Genomic DNA, 25,639 nt, shown 5'->3' with positions numbered 1-25,639 from the left:
GAGAAAATACAAGGGAAGTAAGAGTCCTGAAGGATCCTTTCTGAAAGTAAATCAAGCAGCAGAGTTTAATACAAAGCTTAGCTTATACAGGCTATACTGGGGTCTCTCTCTCTGGAAGGCACATTCTCTGTTTTTGTTTGTTTGTTTGTTTGTTTGTTTATGGTTTGAGGAAGCTGTTGACAATCTCAGTAAGCTTTCCAAGCTACCCAAAGCCAGACCAGAAACAAGTTCGTCGCTTCTGAATCAATCAGACTGTATGAAATCCAAGAAGTAACAAATCCCCTTGTATCCTGCCCAATATGTCTCAATATGGTGGATGGTCACCTGCAAGGAGATGTGATCATATCCAAAAGGCTTGCTTTCCTAATACTCCTAAGATATTGCTGGAAAGTTTACCACCTCTGAATGAGAAAACTAAGTCAAAGATCAACGGATAGATATTTTCCTAAAGACAGAAAGGCAAAGGATGGGAAAGCAGAGGCACGAAAGTGAATTTTCAACTGCGAACGCGATCTCAACTTACACTCAGATACCGTTCTTCCACCATTTCCACAACCTGAGTATGTGCTGTTATAAAAAGACGGAGATCCAGCCATTCCGCTTGTGAGCACAGGTGCAAAGAAACTGAAAGCAGGATCTTGAAGAGATATCTGCACACCCATGTTCAGAGCAGCGATATTTGCAATAGCTAAAAGGCAGAAGCAACCCAAGTGTCTATTGACAGATGAACGGATAAACAAAAGGTGGTATCTATACACAATGGAACATTATGCAGCCTTAAAAAGGAAGGAAATCCTGTCACATGCTATCACATGGAGGAAGCTGAGGATATTATGCTAAGTAAAATAAGCCACTGAAAAAGACAAATATTGTATGATTCCACTTACATAAGGTGTCTAGAATAGTCAAATTCATAGAACAAAGAATGGTGGTTGCCAGGGGGTGGGGTGGAGGAAATGGGGAGTTACCGTTTAATGGCTATAGAGTTTCAGTTTTGCAAGACTTAAAGAGTTCTAGAAAGTGGTTGCACAACAGTGTGAACGCACTTAACACCACTGAACTGCACCCTTTGAAATGGTTAACCTGATCGTCGATTTTACGTTATGCTTGGTTTACCACAATCAAAACAAAAAGAAGGGAAATGCAAAATTGCTCCCTTACTGAATAGGAAACTTTGCTAAAGAAAGCACGGCTAGGTAGCAAGGTACATATTCTGATGTGGAACATCCAACCGCGTTTCACAAAAAGCCAAAAAATTACGTGCATGAGGCACAGGGGCATTTCATTTAATCCCAGGGCTGAGACAATTTCTCAAGGCCGAGTTCTGCGACTGCAGAACAAAGAACATATCTGGTAGCATTTGCTCAGTCACTTATTGGGTTTATTTAAAACATGCCACGGGGCCAACATTTCTAAATCTGTGAAAGAGAATTAAATGAAGCCCAGAGATGAGAACTGAGAATCCTCATGGAGGATTGGGTCCAAACAACAAGAAAGGATGCATTTTTCACACTGCGTGATGCGTCACCTCATATGTTTTCACGGAGACTCCCCCATCCCCTTCCCGCCCCCTGATGTTCCACGCACAGATTTGATCAAGCAGCACTCAGCCCCGAGACCCCGGTTCCCTCTGCCCAAAAGGGCAGCGGCTCCCCCATGCAGAATCACTCCCCCACCCTACCCCGCAACAGACTTATTAAGGTTTGGAATGTGTGTTCGGGAAGCCCCTATTTTAGGAAACAATTAAGTAGAATTAGGCTAATAAAGCGAGGCAGGCAAAGCTTTTGCCCTTTGCTGAGAAATAACTCCTACATGGAACAGTTATACTAATAAAAATCATGTATTTCTTAAATGCGTCCAAATGATCTTTGCACCCAGCTCGGCAATTAACACTGCCCCACCGAGGAGCATTTATTCCCCAGGCTAAGGAGGATTAATCTCCGTGTTTGCTCGACCAATGTCTTCCTTTGGTGAAAATACAGTATGAGGCTTTTGGGGCTGGAAACAGAAATTTCTGATTTCTGCAAGCGGGAATTTCACAGGAGGCTTAATTCCCTTCTCATCGTAGAGGGTGGCAAGGTAGACAAGGAAGGGCTGGGTGCCCCCTACCAGGCCCCCATGGAGGCCCATGCCAAAGACCTTCTTGGGCCTATCCTTGACCCCGAGGGAGGATGGGAAGACCTTACTTCGGGTAGCCTGGGCTTCATCTACTGACGGGACTCTCACCCCCAAATCTCCAATCCCACTCTCCCTCTCACAGTAGCCATTAAAGGGCCTTCTTCTGGGCCAGGAGCTACAGATTTCCCACCTCCAAGCCTGGGCAGGAAGTGACCGCTGGGCAAAAGGGGGACACAGACCCTCCCGTTGGACGCTTTGTCTCCTTGACAACACCCCAGCTGGTGGCCCGAGGAACAGACTTAATTTCTTTTCTTTCTCTGCCCACCCTCCCTTCCCCATACTTCTTTCCCTCTTTCTCTAGATGCAAACGTACGACATCCAACATAAAGTTGCCGAAATAGCAATCTTGTCTCTGAATATATAAATCGCAAAAATTGATATGAATAAATCTGCAAGTAGCACACTGATTGTGGCACATTTCATCAAAAAACGGCGCTCGGTTGCTCGGTGGCTGGGGAGGGAGGTGGTGTCATTACACATACAGAAAAACATCTGCAAACTCCCAGCTTCTTTACTTAGAACTGAATGGAGGCCTGACCTCCTGTTCCTTGCCATGAACCCTGAGTTCACACTCATATTTTACATGTTACAGGAAGCCACAGCTCGCCCCAGGGGCGCTGCAAACAGACACGCAGAAGCCAGATGTAGTCCCCCCACCCCCAGCTCCTTAATGCACCTGAAGAAGCCGGCAACTCGACATTCAAAAGCTGACATGCTAGTAGCTTAAGGTCACTTCAGATTTTGTAAAGCGGAGGACAAAACCAGGAATGCTTCTAGGGCTGGGCTGTCAGCGGGGAGGCGGAGGGATTACAAGAAACCTGTGACTCTGCCTCTTTCTGCCTTTGCTGGTAGTTTTTTTGTGTGTGAACAAGTACCATACAACAGATTGAGCCTCCTAGAAAGGCCTGAGACTGTGCAAGGGCCTCCCGCTGGGCCTCAGCTGTGCTTGCAATTAGCAGTAGGCACGGAGTGATTATTGTTGGGGTAGCGGATGGCAATGCGAAGTGACAAGTTTTATGGGGGAAGTTGGGAGTGGGGATGCTCGGCAAGTTTCTCTTTCTTTCCTTCTTTCTTTTTTTTTTTTTTTTCTTGTTCTGCAAAAACCCGTCCTTGGGCGGCTGCAACCTCCCGTTGCAGTGAAAGGTACTTTTCCCCCCCCTCGTCATTCAAAAGAGCCTGAACAAAATTGGTGAAAGAATATTTTTTCTCGGTGCTTCAGAACGCAGGTTTTCTAGGTCAGAGCTTCCTGGCTGCCCTATTTAATGTCAGAAATACCCATTTGCCTCAAATTAGCAGAGATCTGGGAGTTGAGGGCAGGAGATTAAGCATACAAAATTACTCAGCAGGTGACGGTGGGGTGGATTTGAGGGTTGAGAAGTCTTTAAAACTGACTACAAGACATTATATACTTCTGACAAAAGAACATAGTAATCCTACCTGCTTGCTTTAACCACTGTTGTTTGCCTATTATTATGTGCTTTAATGCTCATGAGAGCAAAACGAGTGCTCTGATACTACTCAATTACCATAGTAACTCACACCAGTGACCTCTTATCTCAAGGCTCCCAGCCCAGCTGAACCAGTCCAAAGAGTTTGTGTCTCTTTATTTATTTAAACGGTGACATCTACTTGGACTGGAAAGCTGCAGAGGGAGGCTACTGCTCTCTTTGTCCAAGATCAGAACTTGTTTTGAAATTTTGAGCAAGGCCTTTTCACCTTTTGAATCCAAGGTGGTTCTGAAGTTTATGGATTGGAGGCTGTGGGACGACTTCAAAAACATCATGAAGACACAGAACAATGCCCAATAACAAGAAAAGAACATGTGTGCGTCAAAGACCAGCAGCCTCCCAGATGCACAGAAAGTCATGTTCCCCACTTGGGCCTCCAGCTCTCCTCTCCAAAGTTTGGGAGGTGGAAAATGGGAACCTCTTACTGGGGAACGTTGGCTATTTTATCCTATCAGTGGGGCTAAATGCACACAGGACAAAGCGACTACCCAGAGGGATTTAATCTCAAGTTTTTAAAAGGAAATAAAAGTGATACTAGCATTAACATTTTCCAGCTTTTCATTTTTTCCCCTGGCCTGTGGATGTCTTTGTGATGCGTATATGCATATGGTATACTCTGTCTGAATACTACTGGTGATCCAGACTCATAGGGTTACATTAACATATTAAACGCTCTGACAAGTCCTGTAGTAAAGAAACCCACTGAACTTTGCTTCCTATTTTCCAGCTGTATTTGACTACAGAACCACTTTCCATGAGCCTCCTAGTAAGAGCTTTCAGGGTACTAATGTTCCATTGAATCCACTTTGGAAAAAAATTCTATAGTGACATTACTAATAAAAATGAACAATAACAGTAGTAAAAAATAATGAGAGTAAACATTTAGTGAGCACTTTTTATGCGCCAGGCACTATTCTAAGCAGTTTATATGGATTAAACTCATTTAATTCTTCTAACAACCTCAGGAGATGGTTACTTTTTAAATCCCATTTTACACTTCTCTAGCAGCATATTTATATGAATTCATTCTCCATGAAAAAGAGAGAAAAGGAGATGTAATCCATATGTAATAAATCGGCTTTTAATGTTCACTCTATTTTTCCTGCTTCTGACTCTCCAGAGATCCTGTAGCCTGTGAGCTCCCCAAATACATGTTTTTTTCCCTATAACTCCAGGCCCGATTTAATAACAAGTTAAATGAGGAGCGAGGCATGGCTCCCTGCAAAATCCTTCCACCTTTGAACTTAAGGTACACAAATAGAGAAATATACCTTTCTCCTCTGTCTCTTTTGATTGGTCTCCAAAGCCCTGCTGTCCTGAAAGAAAGAATCCAATTTAGGTATCAAAATTAGATCTGTGCTTGCCTGTACACAACATGAAAACTGCTGGACATCTGAGTAATTGAATAAAAACGTAACTAGTAAAAAAAATAAAATAAAATGTAACTAGTGGTCGAGCCCTGAATGAAAGATGGAACATGGGCCCAACACCAGCTGTTCTAACACCCCCTGGCTGACCAGCGGGACCTATCACGGCAAATCAGGACACACTCGTATTTGGGACTTTTGTTAGCTAGATGAGTTTTTTTTTAGCAAACGTCAGAAGCTGATACCTAACTTTTGGCAAACTGGGATATTTAAGGAAAAAAGAAAAAGCTCTCTTATGTACCTGGATTTTCTCAGACTATTTCGTTCTCCAAGAGATGTAAATAATGAGCCCAACGTGATTAATCCCCAGTCGGCTTCTAACCAGGCCTTGTCTGCTGCCTCGGCTGCCCAGGGCAGGTGTGCAGTTTGGACATTAACAAACTCACCACGGTTAACAATACCTTTTTCTGGGGCCTATTTTTCTCTGGATATGTTGGGGATTTAGTCCTGGGCCTCCCTGTGCATTGAGAAAATGGACCCCCATGCCTTTAGCCTCCGTCCTCTCAAAGGAACCTACTGTTTTGAGAAAATGTATAGTTACAATCCAAATTCACACTTTCAAGTCATCTCAGTCACTTAAAGCTCAATTATGTTGAAAACGAAATTCTGGTTTTGGTGACGCATCTTACCACCTATTATCCATGTGAGAAGGGTGAATAATTTATCTGAAAACTATTCTCTGATACGCATACAAGGGCTTCAGAGGGAGGAGAGAGATTCATCCTACGAACTGAGATCAGATTATTCACGAACAGCATCTGCCCACCCCCCGACTGCTTCTTAGGTACGGGAAGTGCATTGAGAGTTAACTGCATTAATTCACAAGCAGATTGACGTAAGCAACGGAATGAGAAATTTGCATACCATATAGAAATGATTATAGAAATCATACTCTAAAATAAGGATTGTAACTCACGTACCGAACGGAAAGATAAAGCGGAGTGCCAACTTTGTCTTTTTAAAACAGGGCTGGTTTAATCACATTAGGGGCTAATTTCATAATTTGCACATATTAAACTTTCTCTAAAGTCATGACTCATGAGAGTTTTGTAAGTCAAAGTTGAAGCTCTTAGGCAGGAAAATTTGCATTGACTTCAGGGAGTTTTTATTCTGGGCAAGGTTGTTTTAGTCCCTACTCTCAATATTAAAAAACAAAACAAAACAGAACAAAAACCATGGTCTGTACATTCACATACTTCCATGTTATTCCATGGAAAACATTCAGGTAAATAGGCAAACGGTATGCTGCTGGTTCAACCGCACAGCTAGTTTCCCAGCAGAAGATGACAGGATACTCGTATACAACCCAGGAGGCACGGTCCAGAGCCCTCGGGATTCCAAGACAACAAAAGCCAACAACTATATTTCTATGGTTCCAGAACCCTTTTCCGAAGTCTTCTAAGCAGTTTTAAAATTAGATCCATGTCAGCCCTAGTGAACCTGGGCTCTGTGGGGAATGATTTCTCATAAGGAAGGGGTATGATCTTTTTAGGAGCCAGAGACGGCGTTCGGTTTCCAAAAAGCAGTCAACGAACTGGACAATACTCAGATGCTGCTTCAGGAGTGCTGGGTTTCAAAGAGAAGGCGGTGTCACGAAGGCAGGAGAAAAGATGGCGGGGGGACTGGTGAAGACTTCTCAAACTCCTAGGAGGAAACATTTAGGGGTGCATGGGGACTGCCCCTATAAAGGAGATCAGAAGACAAGTTCTGATGCCGGGGGATCAGAGATGAAGAAAAGAAAAAGTGCTGCGTTTTAAAAGTTAACATGTGTTTTCACCGTGTACAGCTACGCTCTGCTTCCCAATAGCGCCCTTTCCTCTTGCTTTATTTTTAATCTCTGGAAACCATATTCCCCTCTCACTACTTCTCACTGAGTGTGACTCTTTTTTTTTTTTTTTTACCTTTCTGGGAGTGGGAAAAAACCCTCACATTTGCCAGATCGCTAACACAAACCTCATCCTAGGGAGCCCGTCATCCCACCTCTGGAAAGGGCATAAACCTCTGTCCTTACAGAAATACTCATCTGACCCTGCTGGGTACTCTCAACATCTACAGATGGTTTGGGATCCACCCGCCAGGAGAGAAGGCTGAGTCAGGTCCCCCGTTGAAGCATTCAGCTGGGTCTAGGACCTGAGCACATAGAGTTAAACCGTAAATTAGCCATGAGTTAATATGTGCAGGCTGGATCCCTCTGCCTTGCCATTAATGCTTTCCGTCCACAAGGTCCCTCCGCCTTCTCCACCCCCCCCCTTCCTTTTTTTTGAGGCGACAGAATAAGAAATTAAACACTTGTGGGTTCATTCGAAAGAGTGAATGAAATTGAATAAGCTCTCAGTACTTGAGGCGCACAGCGAGTGCCTGAATGGGGCAAACCTCCTAAGTTGAATGGAGTGTCTTTTGGGACCAATTTGTCTCTTTTCACTCTTTATTCTTCCCTTTTTGCTGACAGATGTACAAAGGCGGAACTGCGCCGTGCAGCTTATCCGCAGGCACCCACAGCAGCTGTCACTTTTGTCGAGCAAGTTAATCAAGCAAATGCCACCATATCCCACTTTCTATAAGGAACAACATGTTATAGACAGTAGTCTTGCTAGAAAGAGACTTTATTTTAACTTTGATTGGCTTGGCCCTCCCAATGCTTCCCCCCTTCCCCCCCCAAAAAAAGAAAAGGAGGGAGAATGGGGGATTGTGCCCAAGCCAAAGATTTGGCTATGATCACGTTAGATTTAATAATAATATTGTGCGGGAGGCTGAAGACTTGATTCGGCGTTCTTTCCTAGGGACCGAAGGATGCCCTGGGTCTGGGGTTTTTTTTGAGCACGATATCGTTTGCACTGGACTGTTAGGCCGTGCGTCTCAAGTTATAAAGAGAAAAGCTGAGGGCAGAAAATAGTATTACGCCACGGATGTTTTGGATTAATTTCCTTCTCTTTTCCTTTGTAAAGCAGGTTGCATTATTTACATATTTCTTTTGATAACCCCCCTTGCCTGGCCAGGCTTACAAAGACTGCACGAAACACAGAAGAGCATGTCTTTGTGCATCTTGTGCCGTTAGCGAGTTCTTTAAGCTGAATGCCCAAATTTATTTCTAATGTGCACCAACAGAGGCAAACAGGCCTCCGTGTCTCTAATTCTCTGTAAGCCAAGTGGGGAGCCTTTAAAAGAATTCTAGCACGTCCACATCCTCCTGTGCTGCAGTCACGACTACTTGGTGATTTCCAGAAACCACAGGCAGGAGCGAGCTTCAGGAAATGGTGTACAGTGTTGACCTCAGCTGCTACCCGTGAGCCCGCACTCACTTAGGAAACTGAATGCCCAAAGCAGACATATTTTGAATAAACAAACTCTTTAGAAACAATGCATAGAGACAACCTTCCAGGGGCCAAAGGATTTGCTACTTTCAAGGGTTGGCTGACAGCTGACGATCTATCTGGTAAGCTCTTTAAAGCTGAGAGAAAAAAAAAAAAACAACTCCTTCCTTTCCTCCCTCCCTCCGTCCCTCCCTTCCATCCTTCCTTCCTTCCTTCCTTCCTCCCTGCCTGCCTTCCTCCCTCCTTTCCTTCCTTCCTTTCTCTTTTATCACCCTGTCACATTGTTGATTGTAATCTTTGGCTGGAAATAAGTCAAGGAAGGGCTTTGGTGAAACCAGATTGCAAACATTCACATCGCTGACATCTCAGGCATTATTGGATAATGACCACGTAATGATTTAGTTGCAACTACGTTTGTATTAGGCATGGATTTTATAACCATGCTATTCTGTAATTCTGGATTACTGTTCCCCTCCTGTAAAGCATTGCTGATCTGGGAAACTTCACAGTGTCGCTGAAAACATAGCTATGTGGGTAGGTTAAAAGAGTCCACAGGGCCTCATAGGAAAATCTTGGGCATTGTTGTTGAATTACAGCACTGTGTCAAGATTTGCTTAAGGAACTTAAGCTGCTGCCCTAAACCATTTATCAACTGTCTGCGATGAAATGGTATTGTGTTACCATCATTCCCCCACCCTAAATAAACCACAAAACTTTATTCTTATGGGATAAGAGATCTCAGACAGAACACAGAGGGAGATATAGACTGAAAGCTGAAACCCACCCCTTAGTTGGGCCTAGGCAGAAGTGTTTTTTGCAGCACATATGGTATGCAACCTTCCCCACTGTGTTGTGGTCCCTCTCCTCTGAGGATGGGGTTTCACCCTGAAGTGGGTTTAGCAGCGCTTCCTGGGATCTCCCACTTTTAGGTCTAGGATCTGCTGGTGTCGGTGGAACTCGAGCCTGGTGACAAAGTCCTCCCATTCAGGAGAGGCAGGGTTGAGTTTTCCTTAAGGGGTCTGCCTGAATAGCTATGCGACTCCCATCATTGTTAGTGGACAAGCCATGACTAATAAGCCACTTTCTACCAGGGGGTCACAATCGAAATTTCTGTCTTGAGTACTGCTGTGGTACCAAGCATGAAACAGTGACATCGCTACAGTAACATCCCCGGTAGATGAACGTGGGATGCAGAGAACTCACTGGAGTGGGGGATGGGGGCACATATCCGAAGAGTGTAGGTTTTCTGGAAAGACATTATCGTTAGGTGTCTACTCTGCAACAGAAAGGTAGGAGTTTGATCTAGGATTGGTTACTTCCCAGCCTTCAGAATTTAGTGAAGTCAATTTACCTCTCAGTGACTCAACTGCTTCATCTGTAAAAACCTATCTCACAAGGAAGTTATGAGAGGTACATGAATGATTACACTTAAGTGCCTAGAACAGTACCTGGTACACAGATGGTACCCGATAAATATTGGCTCTCATCAGCCTCAAGAGCTATAAAACGGTGATCATTAGGTACCCACCTCCTAGAGCTGCTAAGAAGACTTAAAAGAAATAACGCCTTTAACAAGATGATGTGGTTATTGCTAATGTACCGTCAGAAAATATACATAAAAGAAGTCTAAAGAAATTTTATCGTAATTATTAAACAGCCACTTACTAAACCCCTCAATTCATGGGATTCTTTCTCCTGGTTTGCATTTGTCTTTTAGGAGAAAGCTGTCCTTTTCCCTCCCTCCAAAAGTCCTCTTTGGGATTGAATTAAAAGAGCAGCTTTTAGAATGTGTTTCTGGCTAATAAACATTTCAGCCCATCTTCCTCATGGGGTATGAGAGAAGGATCACTGTATTTGGAGCCGGGGAAGTCATTACTAGGGCAATACTGGATAAGTCACTCTTTTTACGTCTTCATGACTGGAGAGTGTCACTTGGGGTTAAGTCGCGTAAAGCCAGAATCCTGAAAGATCTTGACGCAGAGAATTAGATTCTGTTTCAAATGCTCAGCAAGGCGGAAAACAGAACTAAGACATTTTAGAAAGTGTTTCAAAAGCAGGGGTTGAAAGAGAAAAGGTTTTCCAGTAAATCTTCAAATTAACCAAAAAACCAAATGGGCCAAAACAATTCATTCCTCATTAAATTAACCAGAACGGGGGTTTCCCTGGTGGCGCAGTGGTTGAGAGTCCGCCTGCCAATGCAGGGGACGCGGGTTCGTGCCCCGGTCCGGGAGGATCCCACATGCCGCGGAGCGGCTGGGCCCGTGAGCCATGGGGGCTGAGCCTGCGCGTCCGGAGCCTGTGCTCCGCAACGGGAGAGGCCACAACAGTGAGAGGCCCGCGTACCGCAAAAAAAAAAAAACAAAAAAAAAAAACCAGAACACTATAGATTCAAGGCTTCCACAAAAAGTCAGGTGACAATTGCAAAAATCCATAGTGAGACACTTAAAGGATTTAATTACTATTTTTGACTTAGAATTTGAAATAGAAAATATCCTCAACAAGGTGCACAACATAGGCCAGGGATTCATCAATACTTATTTAACACACAGTTACTGAGGGTTCACATATGCTAGAATACGGAGGGGGGGATGCAACGGCGAATCAGATGGATACTATCACTTTTCTCACAGAGCGGGGGATGGAAAAGCCAGTTTCAAAAGACGGTGTCCCTGGGACCTTGGGGTCCTGGGCAAGCTCTTTCTGGACCTTAGGTTCCTGTCTTAAAAATGGAAATAATAGTACCTTCTCCTATCTTTTGGTATGGTTGCTATAGATATAAAAATAAAAAGGTTATAAAGTTGTTTTGTTGGACACAAAGAAGGAATTAATAGAAACAGTAGAACTAAACATGTCTTTCGGTATCTTTTATCGACTAAATCAGGATTTATCAACTTTGCAATCGGTGGAATTGGGGGCCAGATAATTCTTTGTCATGGGAGGCTGTCCTGGGCAGTGCCATGTTTACCATCTGCTCATTAGATGTTGGTAGCATCCCTCCCCACTAGCCCCTGAGTTGTGACTGTCAAACACGCCTCCAGACCACTTCCAGACAAACTCTGGGTGGACAAAATCATCCATCGTGGAGAAACACTGCTCTAAATCAGTGACTCTTGATCAGATTAAACCCTTGGACTTGTTTAAAAAAACAGATGCCTGAGCTCTATCTTAGATCCACTGACTCAGAATCTGTGGCATACAGCTGGGATGGATACATTTTTAAAATAAAAAATACATATAAATCCCAAAGCTTCATCTAATTATGACAAAAACATCAGATAATTAACAGAGGGGTAGCCTACAATATATCTGAGCAAGATTCTTCAAAATCTACAACGTTATCAAAGAGGAGCCTAACGTGACGCACAACTGAATATAATGAGATATTATCAATAGGATCCGGAACAGATAAAGGACATTAGGTGAAACTAAAAAAGTATGAGTAAACTATGGATTACAAAAATACATAAGTAATTCTGATGTACACCCCTGGTTAAGAAGCACATATTAGGGACTTCCCTGGTAGCGCAGTGGTTGAGAATCCGCCTGCCAATGCAGGGGACACGGGTTCGAGCCCTGGTCCGGGAAGATCCCACATGCCGCAGAGCAACTAAGTCTGTGCGCCACAACTACTGAGCCTGCGCTCTAGAGCCCGTGAGCCACATCTACTGAGCCCGCGTGCCACACCTACTGAAGCCTGCGCGCCTAGAGCCCATGATCTGCAAGATGAGAAGCCACCGCAATGAGAAGAACCGCAATGAGAAGCCTGTGCACCGCAACGAAGAGTAGCCCCCGCTCGATGCAACTACAGAAAGCCCGTGCGCAGCAACAAAGACCCAACGGAGCCAAAAAGAAATAAATAAATAAGTAAATTTATGTATTAAAAATGTAACCCTCTTAAAAAAAAAAAAGCAGCACATATGAAAAGACAAAACAGTACCTGTTAATATAGAAAGAATTTAGCCCTTAATACTACGGAGCAGATAAATGACGACAAAGCAAATATCCAGGTACGTCGATTGGAATCATGATAACCCGGGTGAAGCCATCACCTGTTTAAGTTCTGAAAGGACCTCTACAAAGCACAGTCCTGCCGAGGCTGATGAAGCTACAGTGTTGGTGAGTGAGGGACGCTCCCGGAGGAAGCGATAATGTCTCCCTGCAGAGTACCTAAACATAGAATCCCGTCTCTTTCTCTTCCCCAACTCCTAGATGTCTGCCCCAGGCTGCCTCCTCTGGGGCACTATCTCTGGGGCTCCATCCCAGTGGGACTTTGTTCTGTCTTAAAGCAGATTTTCTTAAGGGAACCCTCCTACACTGTTGGTGGGAATGTAAATCGGTGCAGCCACTGTGGAAAATAGTATGGAGGTTCCTTAAAAAACTAAAAATAGAGCTACCATATGATCCAGCAATCCCACTCCTGGGAACATACCCAGAGAAAACTCTAATTCGAAAAGATACATGCACCCCAATGTTCACAGCAGCACTATTTAGAATAGCCAAGACATGGAAGCAACCTAAGAGTCCATCGACAGATGAATGGATAAAGAAGATGTGGTATATACACACAATGGAATATTACTCAGCCATAAAAAAGAATGAAATAATGCCATTTGCAGTAACACGGAAGGACCTAGAGTTTCTCATACTAAGTGCAGGAAGTCAGACAAAGACAAATATCATATGATATCACTTACGTGTGGGATCTAAAATAGGATACAAATGGACTTATTTACAAAACAGAGACAGACTCACATACACAGAAAACAAACTTATGGTTACCAAAGGGGAATGGGAGTGGGGGAGGTATAAATTAGGAGTTTGGGATTAGCAGATACACACTACTATGCATAAAACAAACAACAAGGTCCTACTGTATAGCACAGGGAACTATATTCAGTATCTTGTAATAAACTATAATGGAAAAGAATCTGAAAATTCTCTCTGTATAAATGAATCACTTTGCCGTACACCAGAAACTAATACAACATTGTAAATCAACTATACTTCAATAAAAATTTTTAAAAAAAAGATTTTCTTTAGGGATCCTGTAGCACACACCTGGGCTCTTTGTTACTTGCGATTATATTCTCTGACCATTTCATCTCCGGCTTTTCAAATTCCTGTTGGCATGGAATGTATCGCTACTTTTCCTCTCTCTGTGCAAAGCCTGCCTTAGCGTTAGGCAAGGATGTGCGTTGGTTTTCACGTCACTACCACTACTGATGAAGACGACAGCAAGAACGGACATTTGTGCGGTAATTTATGTGCTCCGAGCATCGTTATGGTTTATTCATTGCCTCATTTAGTTTTCCTAATCCAAAGAACTCGGTACTGTTTTTATCCCCATTTTTACGGAGGGGGAAATCAAGGCTTGATAAGATTAAGTAAATAACCCAAAGTCATACCGCTAGTAAGTGGCAGACCCAGAAACTGACCTTGGGACTGTCATACGACAAAGCCTACACTCTTAATGTCTGCTTGATGTAAAAGAGCCAGTTCCTTAAAACCCGAAAAGGCACTTTCGAGTAGAAGGAAGCTGTGGTGATACATTTAACTGACAAGATCGGAGTCTTTATTGAAGTACTGAAGTTTCATGGGAACCATGCATGGATGAGTGTTAAGTTCAAGCTGAGAAACGTAGGTGTTAATGATTCTTCAGTTTTTATTTTTTAGACCCTAAGAAGATGTCTTTGGATGAAGCTTGTCAAAAGGATTTTGGAGACTAGGTCCTGATAAATCTCCCAAGTGGAGTATTCTTAAAGAAAGGAATTGGAATCCCTTGGTGAGACAGTGATCCACAGATAATGCTCATGATTGATACCAATATTTAAACTCAAATCACCCATATCATTAAAGCCAAAGGATTTTTAAACTATTGACATTTTGAGCTGGATAAGTCTTCGTTGTGAGGGCTGTCCTGTGCATCCAAAGATGTCTAGCAGCATCCCTGGCCTCTACTCACTACATGCTAAGAGCACCTTTCCATTTGTGACAACCAAAAATGTCCCCAGGCATTGCTGAATGTCCCCTGGGGGGCAAAATCACCTCTGGGTCAAAAGCACTGGACTAGTACTCCCTCAACTAGTGAGGCACCTAATAGCTGGGTCTTTTCTCTTTAACAGGATGGCTCCCTAGGCCAGATAATGAATTTTCTGACCAGAAGGAAGTGATGGTTCTCTTCCTGAAAAAGGGTGTAAGGTAAGCTCAACGATGTATTGTGCAACATGGGGAATAGAGCCAATATTTTGTAATAACTGTAAATGGAAAGTAACCTTTAAAATTGTAGAAAAAACTTAAAATTTTTTTAAAAAAGACAAACGGAAAGAGAAAAAAGTGACAGAGAATTGCACGAGAAAACTCATGAATTTAACTTTGCTTACTTTACGTATTACTTGTTCTTTTCAAAAAAAAACTTTTTTTACACAAAATGAGAGGGGCTCTTATATCCTGGTTGGCATGAAGATCTGGTAATTAATAATAATCCCATCCTGGGCAAGACCCGGAGGTTTGTTGGCATAATGGCTGTTAGTCCAGGGATGGTTAGAGTGAAAAATTCTGCCGAAGGCAGTCAAGGCAGCTCAGTGTGGCAGGGAGCATTATATCATTATAAGGCTCCTGACACAGGAATATTCGTACTGCTGGCAAATCGCTAGACTCCATTAACTGGATTTTTAGTCAACTCGGCAGGAGTTTAACACAACAGGAGGCTGTTAACTGTTCTCTTCTGAATTGGGAATTTGGAATGAATGAAGTATTCAACTTGAGCCTTCTTTTCAGGTTTTTGGATGCACAAAAATAACTTGTAGCCACCTGGTAGAAGCGATTTTTTTTTTTTAACCAAGATCCTGATGGAATCATAAAAAGCAAAGCAATTGAGGGAGGCCAAACTGGGAATCCGTCCTGCTGATCTAACGCAGGGCTCCTTCCCATGGCTCGGAGCGGGACTCCTCTGGGGAGACACGGCGAGAGGGGTAAAGGGTCCTGGATGTCTCACAAGCTTGTCCTATCATTGCATGAAGCCCCCCAAACATAATCTACTTCCAAGACCGGCACAGCTCCCAAGCCAACTCCCAGGTTGATAAGTGGTCACTTTGTTGTTGTTGATGCTACACATACTCATCGAGTGTGTGTGATGCTGGTGGCAGAGGGACATGTGACACGCAGAGAGGTAGCGCTCCCTTGTAGACCTCTTTCCTGGTTCATCCAGAGCAGCGGTTCTCAAGCAGGAGTGATTTCGGTCCCCCCTCCCCCTCCCCCTCCCAGGGGACATTAGGGAATGTCTGGAGACATTTTTGGTCATTAGCGCTGAGAAAAGGGGCTGCTACTGGTGTCTAGTGGGTAGAAGCCAGGGATGCCGCTCAGCGTCTTTCAATACACAGGCTAGCACCCCGCAACCAAGAATTATCTGGCTCGAAATGTCAGTAGTGGCGAGGGTAAGAAATTTTGCTCTCTGAGGGTTGGGACCTATAACAACCTACACATCATACAATGTGTGATGAAACCATCGCCTTGGTTACTACCAAGATTTTTGAAAGATGGAATAGAAAATATCAGACTGCATCACATAGAGAGTAAATACTGTTTTATAAACTTCTGGTGTGTGTGTGTGTGTGCGTGCGTATGTGTGTGCGCGTATGTGTGTATGCATGTGCGTGTGTGTGTGTGTGTGTGTATACATACATACTGGGTTGCAATGTAAAATGTGCTTCTTACGGTGGGTCACAGGCATAGAAGAGAGTCACTGATCTTACCCAGTACTTCTCAAACTTTGCTGTGCCTTTGAATCAACAGAGGCCCTTGTTAAGATGTAGACTCAGATCCATTTTGGCTGGGGTTAGGGCCGAGATTCTGTACCCCCAGTGGAGACTGATGCTGAGGTCCACGGACCACATTTTGCATAATAAGAACCTAGATGATATTTTAAGTTCATTCATTAAAAAATTTTAGGGCAAGCGATTATGATGTTAGACATGAAGAGACAGTGAAATCTTTTGACAGTAGCCTCTACAGAGCCTGGCAAGGAGGGAAACAGTTACTTGGTTAAATAATGGGAAGTATTTGAGGATTTAGTATGTCTCGTATCTTGCTACGCAATGTGATAATATTCGTTCCACAAAATGTGCCTTGGCTGCTGTGTGTGTGCATGTGTGTGTGTGCATGCATGTACGTGTGTGTGTGTGTGTAAGAGTCTATCACTTACTGCTTCCATGCCATAAGTCTGCCATAAGAAAAAAAAACAAACCTTTTCTAAGACACAAAAGTATTGTGTGGGTCATGTTAGCAAGCATACTGTGACCTTAATGTAACAGAGCAATCAGCCTGGCTTCTTAGAATGATTATTGGAACATTCTCCACTGGAAAAGAAAACAAATTAACTGTATTCACCAAATGTCTCGTGGAACACAGAAAGCTGTTCTGATAAAGACACTTAGCAAAACTCTTTGTTGCACACAAGCTCCAGAGAAAATTCAAGACTGGTTTTATGTCAGGTTTGCCTGAAAGTAAGCGAGGCCTACTTCTGTGAATGGGTTTAGAAGCAGCGTCTAGGTTAGAAAGAACTACTTGAAGACATGGCCCTGAAATATAAACCTGTAACAATGACACTAAAAAAAAATAAACACTTCCTTTTGGATGGTAACAACCCATTTGATACAATTAATCCAAGTAATCCAAATCTATTAATGCCCCCTTATCTTTTCTGCATGAACGACTGCTGAAAACTCAAATTGCCCAAGCATGAAGAAAAGCCTGTCCATGTGGAATAGAAATGTGTTTCTATACCTAAGACTCCAAAGGAAAAAGAAGGCATTGTTATCATTTACTTGTTAGTGTGAAGGTCACGGGCAAGAGGATGCATATGTGAATATGAGAGTCATTGCAATAGGGCATCAGAGGCACCGAAACACTCCTCTTTCCATCCCCTCCCATCCTAGTAGAGCTTGCTTTACTTTGATCTCTGTCATGTCAGAGATCAAAAACTTCCATTATCAGCGCCTCATTCTTTTAGCTTAATATTTTGTTAAAATTGCAAATACCCCCAACAAGGCCGGCACTAAGTTTTCTTTACCTTAATAGGGGAGGAAACAGCACATCTGCTAAAAACAGATTTACATGATGGGAAGTAGGGAAATCATGAAGGCACTGGGTCTTTAAGGGGCACTGGAGGATAAAAGTCACGAAGGTGAACTTGGACTGTTTTATAATTCCAGCTTGGAAAGGTCCTGAGTCTGAGGTTCACGTGCAAGAACCCAAACCCTAATGATGTGTGTGTGTGCGTATGTGTGTGCGTGTGTGTGTGTGTATTATATTCCTTATAATGTTACAGATCAAGGTGAGGACAGGCTTTTCACATCTCATTTCCCTCTGACTCTGTCCAGTTTCCATATTCTTCTTGAGAAATGACACTCTTGGGGAATGACACATGGCCCAGGACATGGCTTAACTGCCAGAATTTTCTTTGAGATTCAGAATTAGGTGGAAAAAAGTCAACTGTCTCTCCTTTCCTGTCTTTCCTGGTCCATTTCGGATTTGTTTTCCTGTTCTAGTATATATAATCACACAGATTCTGAAGGCTATCCTAGTAGCCCAGAGAAAAGGCTCTGTAGCCTCATAATTGAGGAGGATAGAGTCGAGGTCATAGTTCAATTAAAGTTTGATCTGAAGAGTACTGAAAGCTCAGCTTCAGACTGATCTGAAGGGCTTAATTTCAGATTGATAACCTCAGGGAAAATCCTAGCAGAATTAGCAAAGAAACCTTCCTAATGATCTCAGGTGGGAGTGAAAGTTCCTCATCAAGATTTCACCAAAGCAGCGGCAGTGAGACAAGAAACACTGGACCAGGACCTCAGACTGACCCATCCAGCTCAGACACCTGTGCCTTAGTACGTGAAATAAAATCCCTGTAGCTCTTCATATGGCCAACTTGTTCCCTGACCTCTGTGGATTTCTTGCTGTTTAGGGTTTTTTGTTGTTGTTGTTGTTGTTTTAAAAAATAACTAGCTTCAGAACTTTTCCTTACATACAGAGAACAGCTTAAAAAAACCCTGGTTGAATTATGCTGAGTTACTAATTATGTCCAAAAGAGCTACTTGGTTGAATTCAGCTAGATATTTTTTTTTTCTCCTGAAATCAGTTCTATGTTTAGATAGTAATAAACTCCTCCAGTGTGGGGAACAATTGGCACGGTGGTCCCTTTAAGTCAGGATCATGAAAGAGCCAGTGCCGGTAAAAAGAAATTGAAAGCGCATCACAACCAGATACGACGCGCGCGCGTGGCCCTGCCTCGGAGCCTGGGTTGCAAAAACCAACTATAAAGGACACTGTGGGGATGAGTGGGCAGCTTTGAAAACGGACAGTGTATTAGTCAAACACTTATTCGCAGGGAAAATCAAGACCATTAACTTAAAAACAGCAATTTTTGCTCACTTATTTTGGTTAAAAATACATCAAGTATATAAGCACATAGAAATTCAAAGGATAAACACTCAAGGAATAATCTATGCCTGCTGGGCATGTAATATTTTCTTATTTTTGCTTAGCTGTATTTTCTAAATGTCTACAATGTAAATTTATTACATCTGTAATAATAAAAGGCATTAATCATCCTCCCCTCCCCCCCCAACTCCTCAAGTTCAGAAGGTCAATTCTATTTGCCGATGCACTGTGGTTTTGTTTAGGGGGTAGGGCTAGGTCCTTTCAATGTCACTGTAAGGAACAAATACTTCTACGAGACAATGATAATGATGATGATGATGATAAAAGACTTGTCGAATTTATAACTATGCCAGTCTATATCCACTGTGTTATTTAGTCCTCACAACAACTGTAAGAAATAAGTTTCTTTACAGCTGAGGAAATTGAGGCTCAGAGAGGTTAACTAATTCACCCGAAGTTAAACAGCTCAGAAGTGGCAAAACCACGATCCCTTCTCCTGTCTGGCTTACTTCAAAGCCCCAGCCCTAACCATCACTCTTTCGCTTGTTTCAGAACTACGTTTTGCCAAAAGCAAACCGGTACTAGGCTGCTGTACGTCATGTAATTCTAAGCAAGCTTGGAGTTAATGCCTGAAAGTGACAGCGAGATTCTTACAGCACCTTAGCATGGAGATGGGGTTTTGTTTAACAAGAAAAAAAGATGCCTGGGAAAAGCCTTTCCATTTCAGTGACGGCGATGATGATGATGATGGTGCGATGATGGTGGTGGCCACGGCGGAGGACACTTACCAAATGCTTCCATAGCGCGATGCTGGCAGGAGCACACGGTGCTTCACGCTCCTAAGGACTCCACGAGAAGGTTCTGCTTATTATCATCTCTGTTATGTAGATGAATCAGCTGAAGCTCTGAGAGATTAAATACCTCGTCCAAGGTCACCCGGCTTGTAAGGATCAAGGGTGAAGTCTGAAGGCTCCAGAAGCAAGGCCCAGGCTCACTACACAAGAGCTCCCATGAAGGGGCAACCACACCTGCTTCTTGCTCATAGAGGAGACCGTCTCAGTGTCTTGAATGCCATGTGCCGTGACTTTCTTTAATCAGCCCTTAGAACCGCAACCTGTTATATTGGTGAATCTTGTGGACTTCTCCCCACTTTTGTACTTTGGAAAGTAATTTCCCTGAGCTGGACAGTTGGCCATACACCTTACAGATATCACCTAATAACATAATGCCTTCCTTGTTGCCTGTTCTTCTGTACTTACTTCCTTGAGCAGGATGGCTCCTACCTTGATCGATACACGTTCACATGGGTAGTGCTTTTGCAACTCAATCAGGTTATGAATGATCAGGTTATCTGTGGCGTCTTATATAAATACAGCAAATATATTTTAATAGGCAGAGGTTTCATTTTTCAAATTACCCCTTTAAAGGGACATATTCACACTCAATTACTGTGCTGACACGTAAAGTGGACAAATACACGATTTGATAATGGAACAGCAAATTAGAATCTGTGCAAGGCAAAGAATACGGAGCAGCAGCCCCATCCGAACCTGACCGCGCTGCCTGATTAAGCGCTTACGAGGCAGTTTGGTGAGGGGTCCTTTCCTGATCTGATAACTGCCACGGAGAAGCCAAATGCAGAGGCAATCTGCAAATACTTAATCCTCCAGAAGGCAGATTAAGTGTATAATTGACCTATATAATCCACGTATCATCTCCAGTCAAATGTTCCCTGGGCCTGGTTCACGGTAACACGGGGGCCTGAAGAAAGCCAGTGCGGACGCAGCATTACCCCCAATGTGGATGCCATCCAAGTTCGAGATGGCTTTTTAATCACTCATCGCCGAGCCTGTGAGGTTTAAGCAGATGAATTCACCCTAAGCACATCTCTTTTAATCCTGATTTTCTTCTCAGTCTGTGTCTTCAAGAAGTACAAGGAGGAAAGAAAATAAATTAATTTTTGTTTAGACCTTGAAATCTTAGGTGCTTCTCCTGATGATCTGATCTCTAATTTCAAAAAGCGTGTTTTTGTTTCAGGGAAGACAGTGAATTAATCACCAGAGAAAGGGGGAGAAGCTATCTGCATGATTTATGGACACTCAAGCTTTAAATCACTGCCTTCGAGTTATTTCTTGGGCCGTGCTTTCCTTTTCAGCTGCTGCTTTAGGAATATGGACATTATTCATCTCCATGTTTTATATTTTCTTTAAAAGTCAGCAATAATTTTCAAAGAGGCCAAGCTCTCGCTTGAGTCCGATAGCAATCGGATTCTCTTTTAAGAATTCGGCACCTTTAATATAATTTAGATTCCTTGTTATTGTACGTCTCGGCATATTCTCTTGCTCTAAACCTCTGAATCTTTTGTTTCAAATATTATAAACTGTTATCTCTGTAGCAACTGAAACCAGTTTACAATGGCTTGCCATTTTTTAGGGAAAAAATTACAAAAATGCAGATGAAAAAATGTACAGCTGCATATCTGAAATACCAGGAGAAACAGTTTGAGGATTCTTTTCCCATCAGCACTTAATTTTGGACTGATAAGTTTTTTTCTGAGGTGCGTGACTAAAGAGGTTGCTAGCTTTTTATAGGAGGACTACGTAAATCAATTATTAACAAACAGGGAAACTTACACTGCATTAAAAAGACCTGGTGAGACAACGTTATGTCTGACTGTATTTCTACAATCAACCTAGAAAATGCTTGTTTAAAAAAATTTGGTGAAGATGAATTTGGAAAGTTGCTCTTAAGTTACATAATAAAATAGATAAAAATGCAGAACATTAAATATAGAGCCCCAAATGCTATGCCGATAATCTCCCACAAGCACCCAATTGCAGCCAGAAGTACAATGACGAGGCAAAGAAAAAACCAGCTCAGACAGAGAGAGAGAGAACACTGAGATGGGGGCCTGGTTAAAACGGAAGACGTACTCATTAAATGACCAGCTATTACTCCAAATATTCTCAGATACAGACACACACTAATGCCATCCAGCCTTTTCCACAAGGTACACTCTGGCCAAAAAATGGGAATAATCCCGAATAGCAAGAACTTAAAGGACTTCTCAGGTAAATCAAACTGAGACTTTGAAGCACAGTTGAAAACACAACAGGAGCTCTGAGAACATGCCTCTGAATGACAGATGCCAGCAGGAACTAAACACCAGAGAATGACACAAGAGTCAAAACCAACAGCCTGCAAACAGCAAACAATCTGAGAGATATGTACTTTTCCTCATTCAAAATGCTAATTTTCTATTATTCATTTTTGCCATTTATCCAAATGCAACAATTTGCAAGAGAAACCTCTCAGACCAACAAGTTTTTCTCAGTAGCTTTCTGCCAATTGTTTAGAAACCCGCCCCAGGACCACTATCATTAGGAAGGAAGTTGAAAGGACAAGTTCATTGTAGCAAGAAATGTAGGGTGGGAGGTTTCACAGACACGCTTTTGCCTTAATATGCTGATTCCCTTATTTAGCTCGGTGGACACGACTGCCTTCCAGAGCATATATGTAAAGAAATAAACACCCTGCTTGAGGAAACAGAAGCCGAAAATAATCAAACATGTTGGTAATCTGATGTTTTGCTGCTAGACTATAGAAAAACAGTAAGTACTGAATTAAATTACTGGGGCTGCATGGTAATGAAGCTTTTTGAGAAGCTCTGGGTTTTTTCGAATGACAAATGTTTTAAATCCATGACAGATTCAAGAACTTTTTTTGCACGACATCAGCTAGGTTGCCTAGCACCAATATTCTGTAAATTAGGGGAGCAGGTTATTTGGGAAGTAAGGAAGTAAGTGGCAAAGAAATTCAATTCGTTATCTCTAAATAGGCTACTGAAAAATTTTTTCCATAGGGATGGGAGTGATGTGCAGCGAATGACTGTAATGGTTAAGTTTTAAAATCAGATATTCAGGGAAGGGTAATTAAGACTCCCTTGGGAAAACAGAATTGGGACAATAAGAGACTAAATTGTGGGGATTCTTATAATGTTACTGATGCCATTTTACGCTGGTCAGTGTAATTCCACAAGGGACTTGACATATTTGTGAATTTTTGAATGACCCTAGACATAATTTGCATCCTGAAAAACAAATTCTTAGTGATTTTTTTTCATTATTCATTCAAATAAATGACCAGAGGGCTTGAATTTGCCTGGGTTCTTCAACAGTCGGGCAAGTCCAGTTTACCATCTGTGCTAGCCAAAGCTACACTCTTAAATAAAGATTCAGTTGTACTTTCCCTTTAAAAAAGCCCCAGAAAAGGACAATTGGCCCTGCTGCCTTCAACAAAGCTACCTTAAAAAAAACTTTTCCCCCCTTGTACTTCTAATTAAAAAAAAAAAAAACATCAAGAGGGAAGGGTGGGTTATTTGTCAATGAAACAATAGGCTAAGTGGCAGATTGAACGTGAAATTCAGTTCTAGATGTTTGAAAGTTTTGGAGAGCACGGGGTTATTCACACACGCTCACACAGGAACACGCACGCACACGCACACGGGGGCCACACAAAACTGAGAATCAGAAGATACTGATCGAAGAAAAAAAAGAAAAGAAGAAGGCAACCTAGGCATTGAAAAGAACAACCCACAGGCTTCTTGAACGTTTGTGGCTTGGAATTTCATTCAGCGGAGATGGGCAGAGTGTCCACACTCCAAGCTGCAGACCTGAGGGTGCTGCCTGCCTGTTTTCAATGCCTATTGGCTGGGTGGTTGGGCCCCAGACATTCTAGGCTCGGTATTTTCATACAGGCACGCATGCAGAGAAGGGGGAGGACCCGCCGGTGAGCTTTATGCATGTATGAGGCATTCTCAGTGGATGTGGGCCATGCTAGAAGATGTACACAGGAAGATTATTTGATTCTAATTCATGCCACTTGATACAATGTGATAAAACATTTGACATGAGAGATAAGTTCCATTTTAATCCGAGAGAGGACGGGTGGGAATTAAAAAGTAAGAAGGGTTTTCTCGAAGAAAGGTGATGCAGAGGAAAGAGCGATATTGAGCACAGAGAGGGGATGATTAGAAAAGAAAAAAAAAAAAGACAGGAGCCTTTTCAACACACGAGGAAAGCAAATGAGCTGGAAGACAAAGCATAGAAAAGTCAGGAGCTGCAGACTCTTAAGCAGTGCCAACAATGAGCTCACTTAGCCATGGAACAAACACACACACACACACACACACACACACACACACAAACTCGATGCAAATTGCTGAACACAATCACAGAAAAAATATAGAAACACGGATTCCATAGTAGACCAAAACATTAATGTTTGAGCTGGCACTAAAAATATGGAAACCTGGACAGGAGGAGCTCACGCTTCACGAGACAGAAGTAGGCTGTACAATTAGAGCCACACAGAGACAAGTACGTCGGCTTCCATGCACTCTGGCCGGGTCTACACTGGCAAATTCGGTGGAAACTTGAAACAAAATATCTGGCTAAATTAGGCAGCCCCATCTGCTTTGGCCTGAAAGAGGCAGGAGATTTGAGACTGAAGCAGATTCCTTTTTTTTTTCTTTTTGCCTCAGTGGTTTGCTTTGGAAGTGCAGATGCAGTCACACTGGAAGTAAGTTTGCTTGATAACTATTAACCCTCAGAAATCTGTTTTCGGAAGTTCAATCTGGGTCTGGCAGCCTGATGTACCTGCTCTTTGTACACCTGCTTCTTCTCCCAAATTTTCAAGTGGGTAGAGGGGGAGTAGGGGAGGGGCACCTGGGTTTAGAACGGCAAATGACCAAGTAACTAACGTGTTTGCCAAAACCCAGGGCTAGCTAAAGACTTCTAGTCTTCCAGAAACAGAAGCATCTTTGAAGCGATAACGATACATTTACTGCACAGCTGCACGCCACAGCTGGTGGCAGGGAGGTACCACCCTCAGGACAGGGAGCTGGCCTCAGCCTCCTGGAAGGCAGGGAACACCTCCCTACAGCAGGGCCAGATTGCAAGGAGGGGAACCATGACCGAGGAAGGTCTTTGCCAGTGAGACGAAGCTGCCGCCTCACAAGCTTCGTGCAGGGATGAGCCTGTTTGCGCAAGGCTGTGCCATCCCACGTATCACACAGATTGGGACCGAGACACAGCCACGCCAGGGTGGGTTGGGGAACAGACACACGACAGATAAGAGCCTAAGGCAGACGGGGAGGAAAAGATTTTGTTTGCATCAGGACCAATCCATTTTCTCAAAATGTGACTTATCCTCCTGTCTCTTATTTTGTCACATTTTGGAGGGTCTCCTCCTTGGCTTCCAAGGAGGAGAAGGCACTTACTTACATCAAATAACCTTTCTATATACATCTCCTCATTGACCTTATCACGAAGGGCATCCTGAGAGTGACGGACGAAAGTCACGTAGGCATCGGCCACGTCCATCCCGGGTTTCTGCAAAGAAACAGGAGAACATGAAAATGGACTTCTCGGACGGTGACCCTTTCTCGATGACCCATGCATTTTACCCTGCGGTGCACCCCCAGAGCTTTGGCTGGAGTTTGAGGCTATCCACTGGGGCTGGAAGCTATCCATAGTATACAGTATCGCTATCCACAGCCTGCTCTGATATTCCAGGAACTGAAACTGATATTCAAACCTCCTGCTCTTTCCAGAAATCCAACCTGGCAAGAAGGGAGTTGGGATTACAGGGTTGTATAGTTTATTATTTTTTTTTCTACTATTAATTTTTTTTTCTGGCAAAGATACTCTGATGGATAAATCTTCACCAGATAACCCAGAGACATTCTCTGGATTTTCTTTGGATTGAAACCTCCATTGAA

At 43.0% G+C, this 25,639-nt stretch overlaps 1 protein-coding gene across 17 annotated transcripts in view; it reads right to left on the bottom strand.

Annotated features, from left to right (window-relative positions):
* The window catches only part of CADPS (calcium dependent secretion activator), a gene marked incomplete at both ends in the record, with an annotated part of 478,623 nt that overhangs the window by 13,462 nt on the left and 439,522 nt on the right, over positions 1 to 25,639 (bottom strand). For all 17 annotated transcript variants that reach the window (XM_082848968.1, XM_082848962.1, XM_082848961.1 and 14 more), the window contains one exon: positions 25,143 to 25,250. In XM_082848968.1, the coding sequence (XP_082705094.1) occupies positions 25,143 to 25,250 (108 nt within the window). The remainder of the gene's footprint in view (positions 1 to 25,142; positions 25,251 to 25,639) is intronic.

This window comes from Leucopleurus acutus, assembly GCF_964270905.1.
Source record: "Leucopleurus acutus genome assembly, chromosome: 10".
NCBI classification, from domain to species: domain Eukaryota; kingdom Metazoa; phylum Chordata; class Mammalia; order Artiodactyla; family Delphinidae; genus Leucopleurus; species Leucopleurus acutus.
The sequence above is the reverse complement of the archived record's forward strand: the minus strand, read 5'-3'. Positions and strand labels throughout refer to the sequence as shown.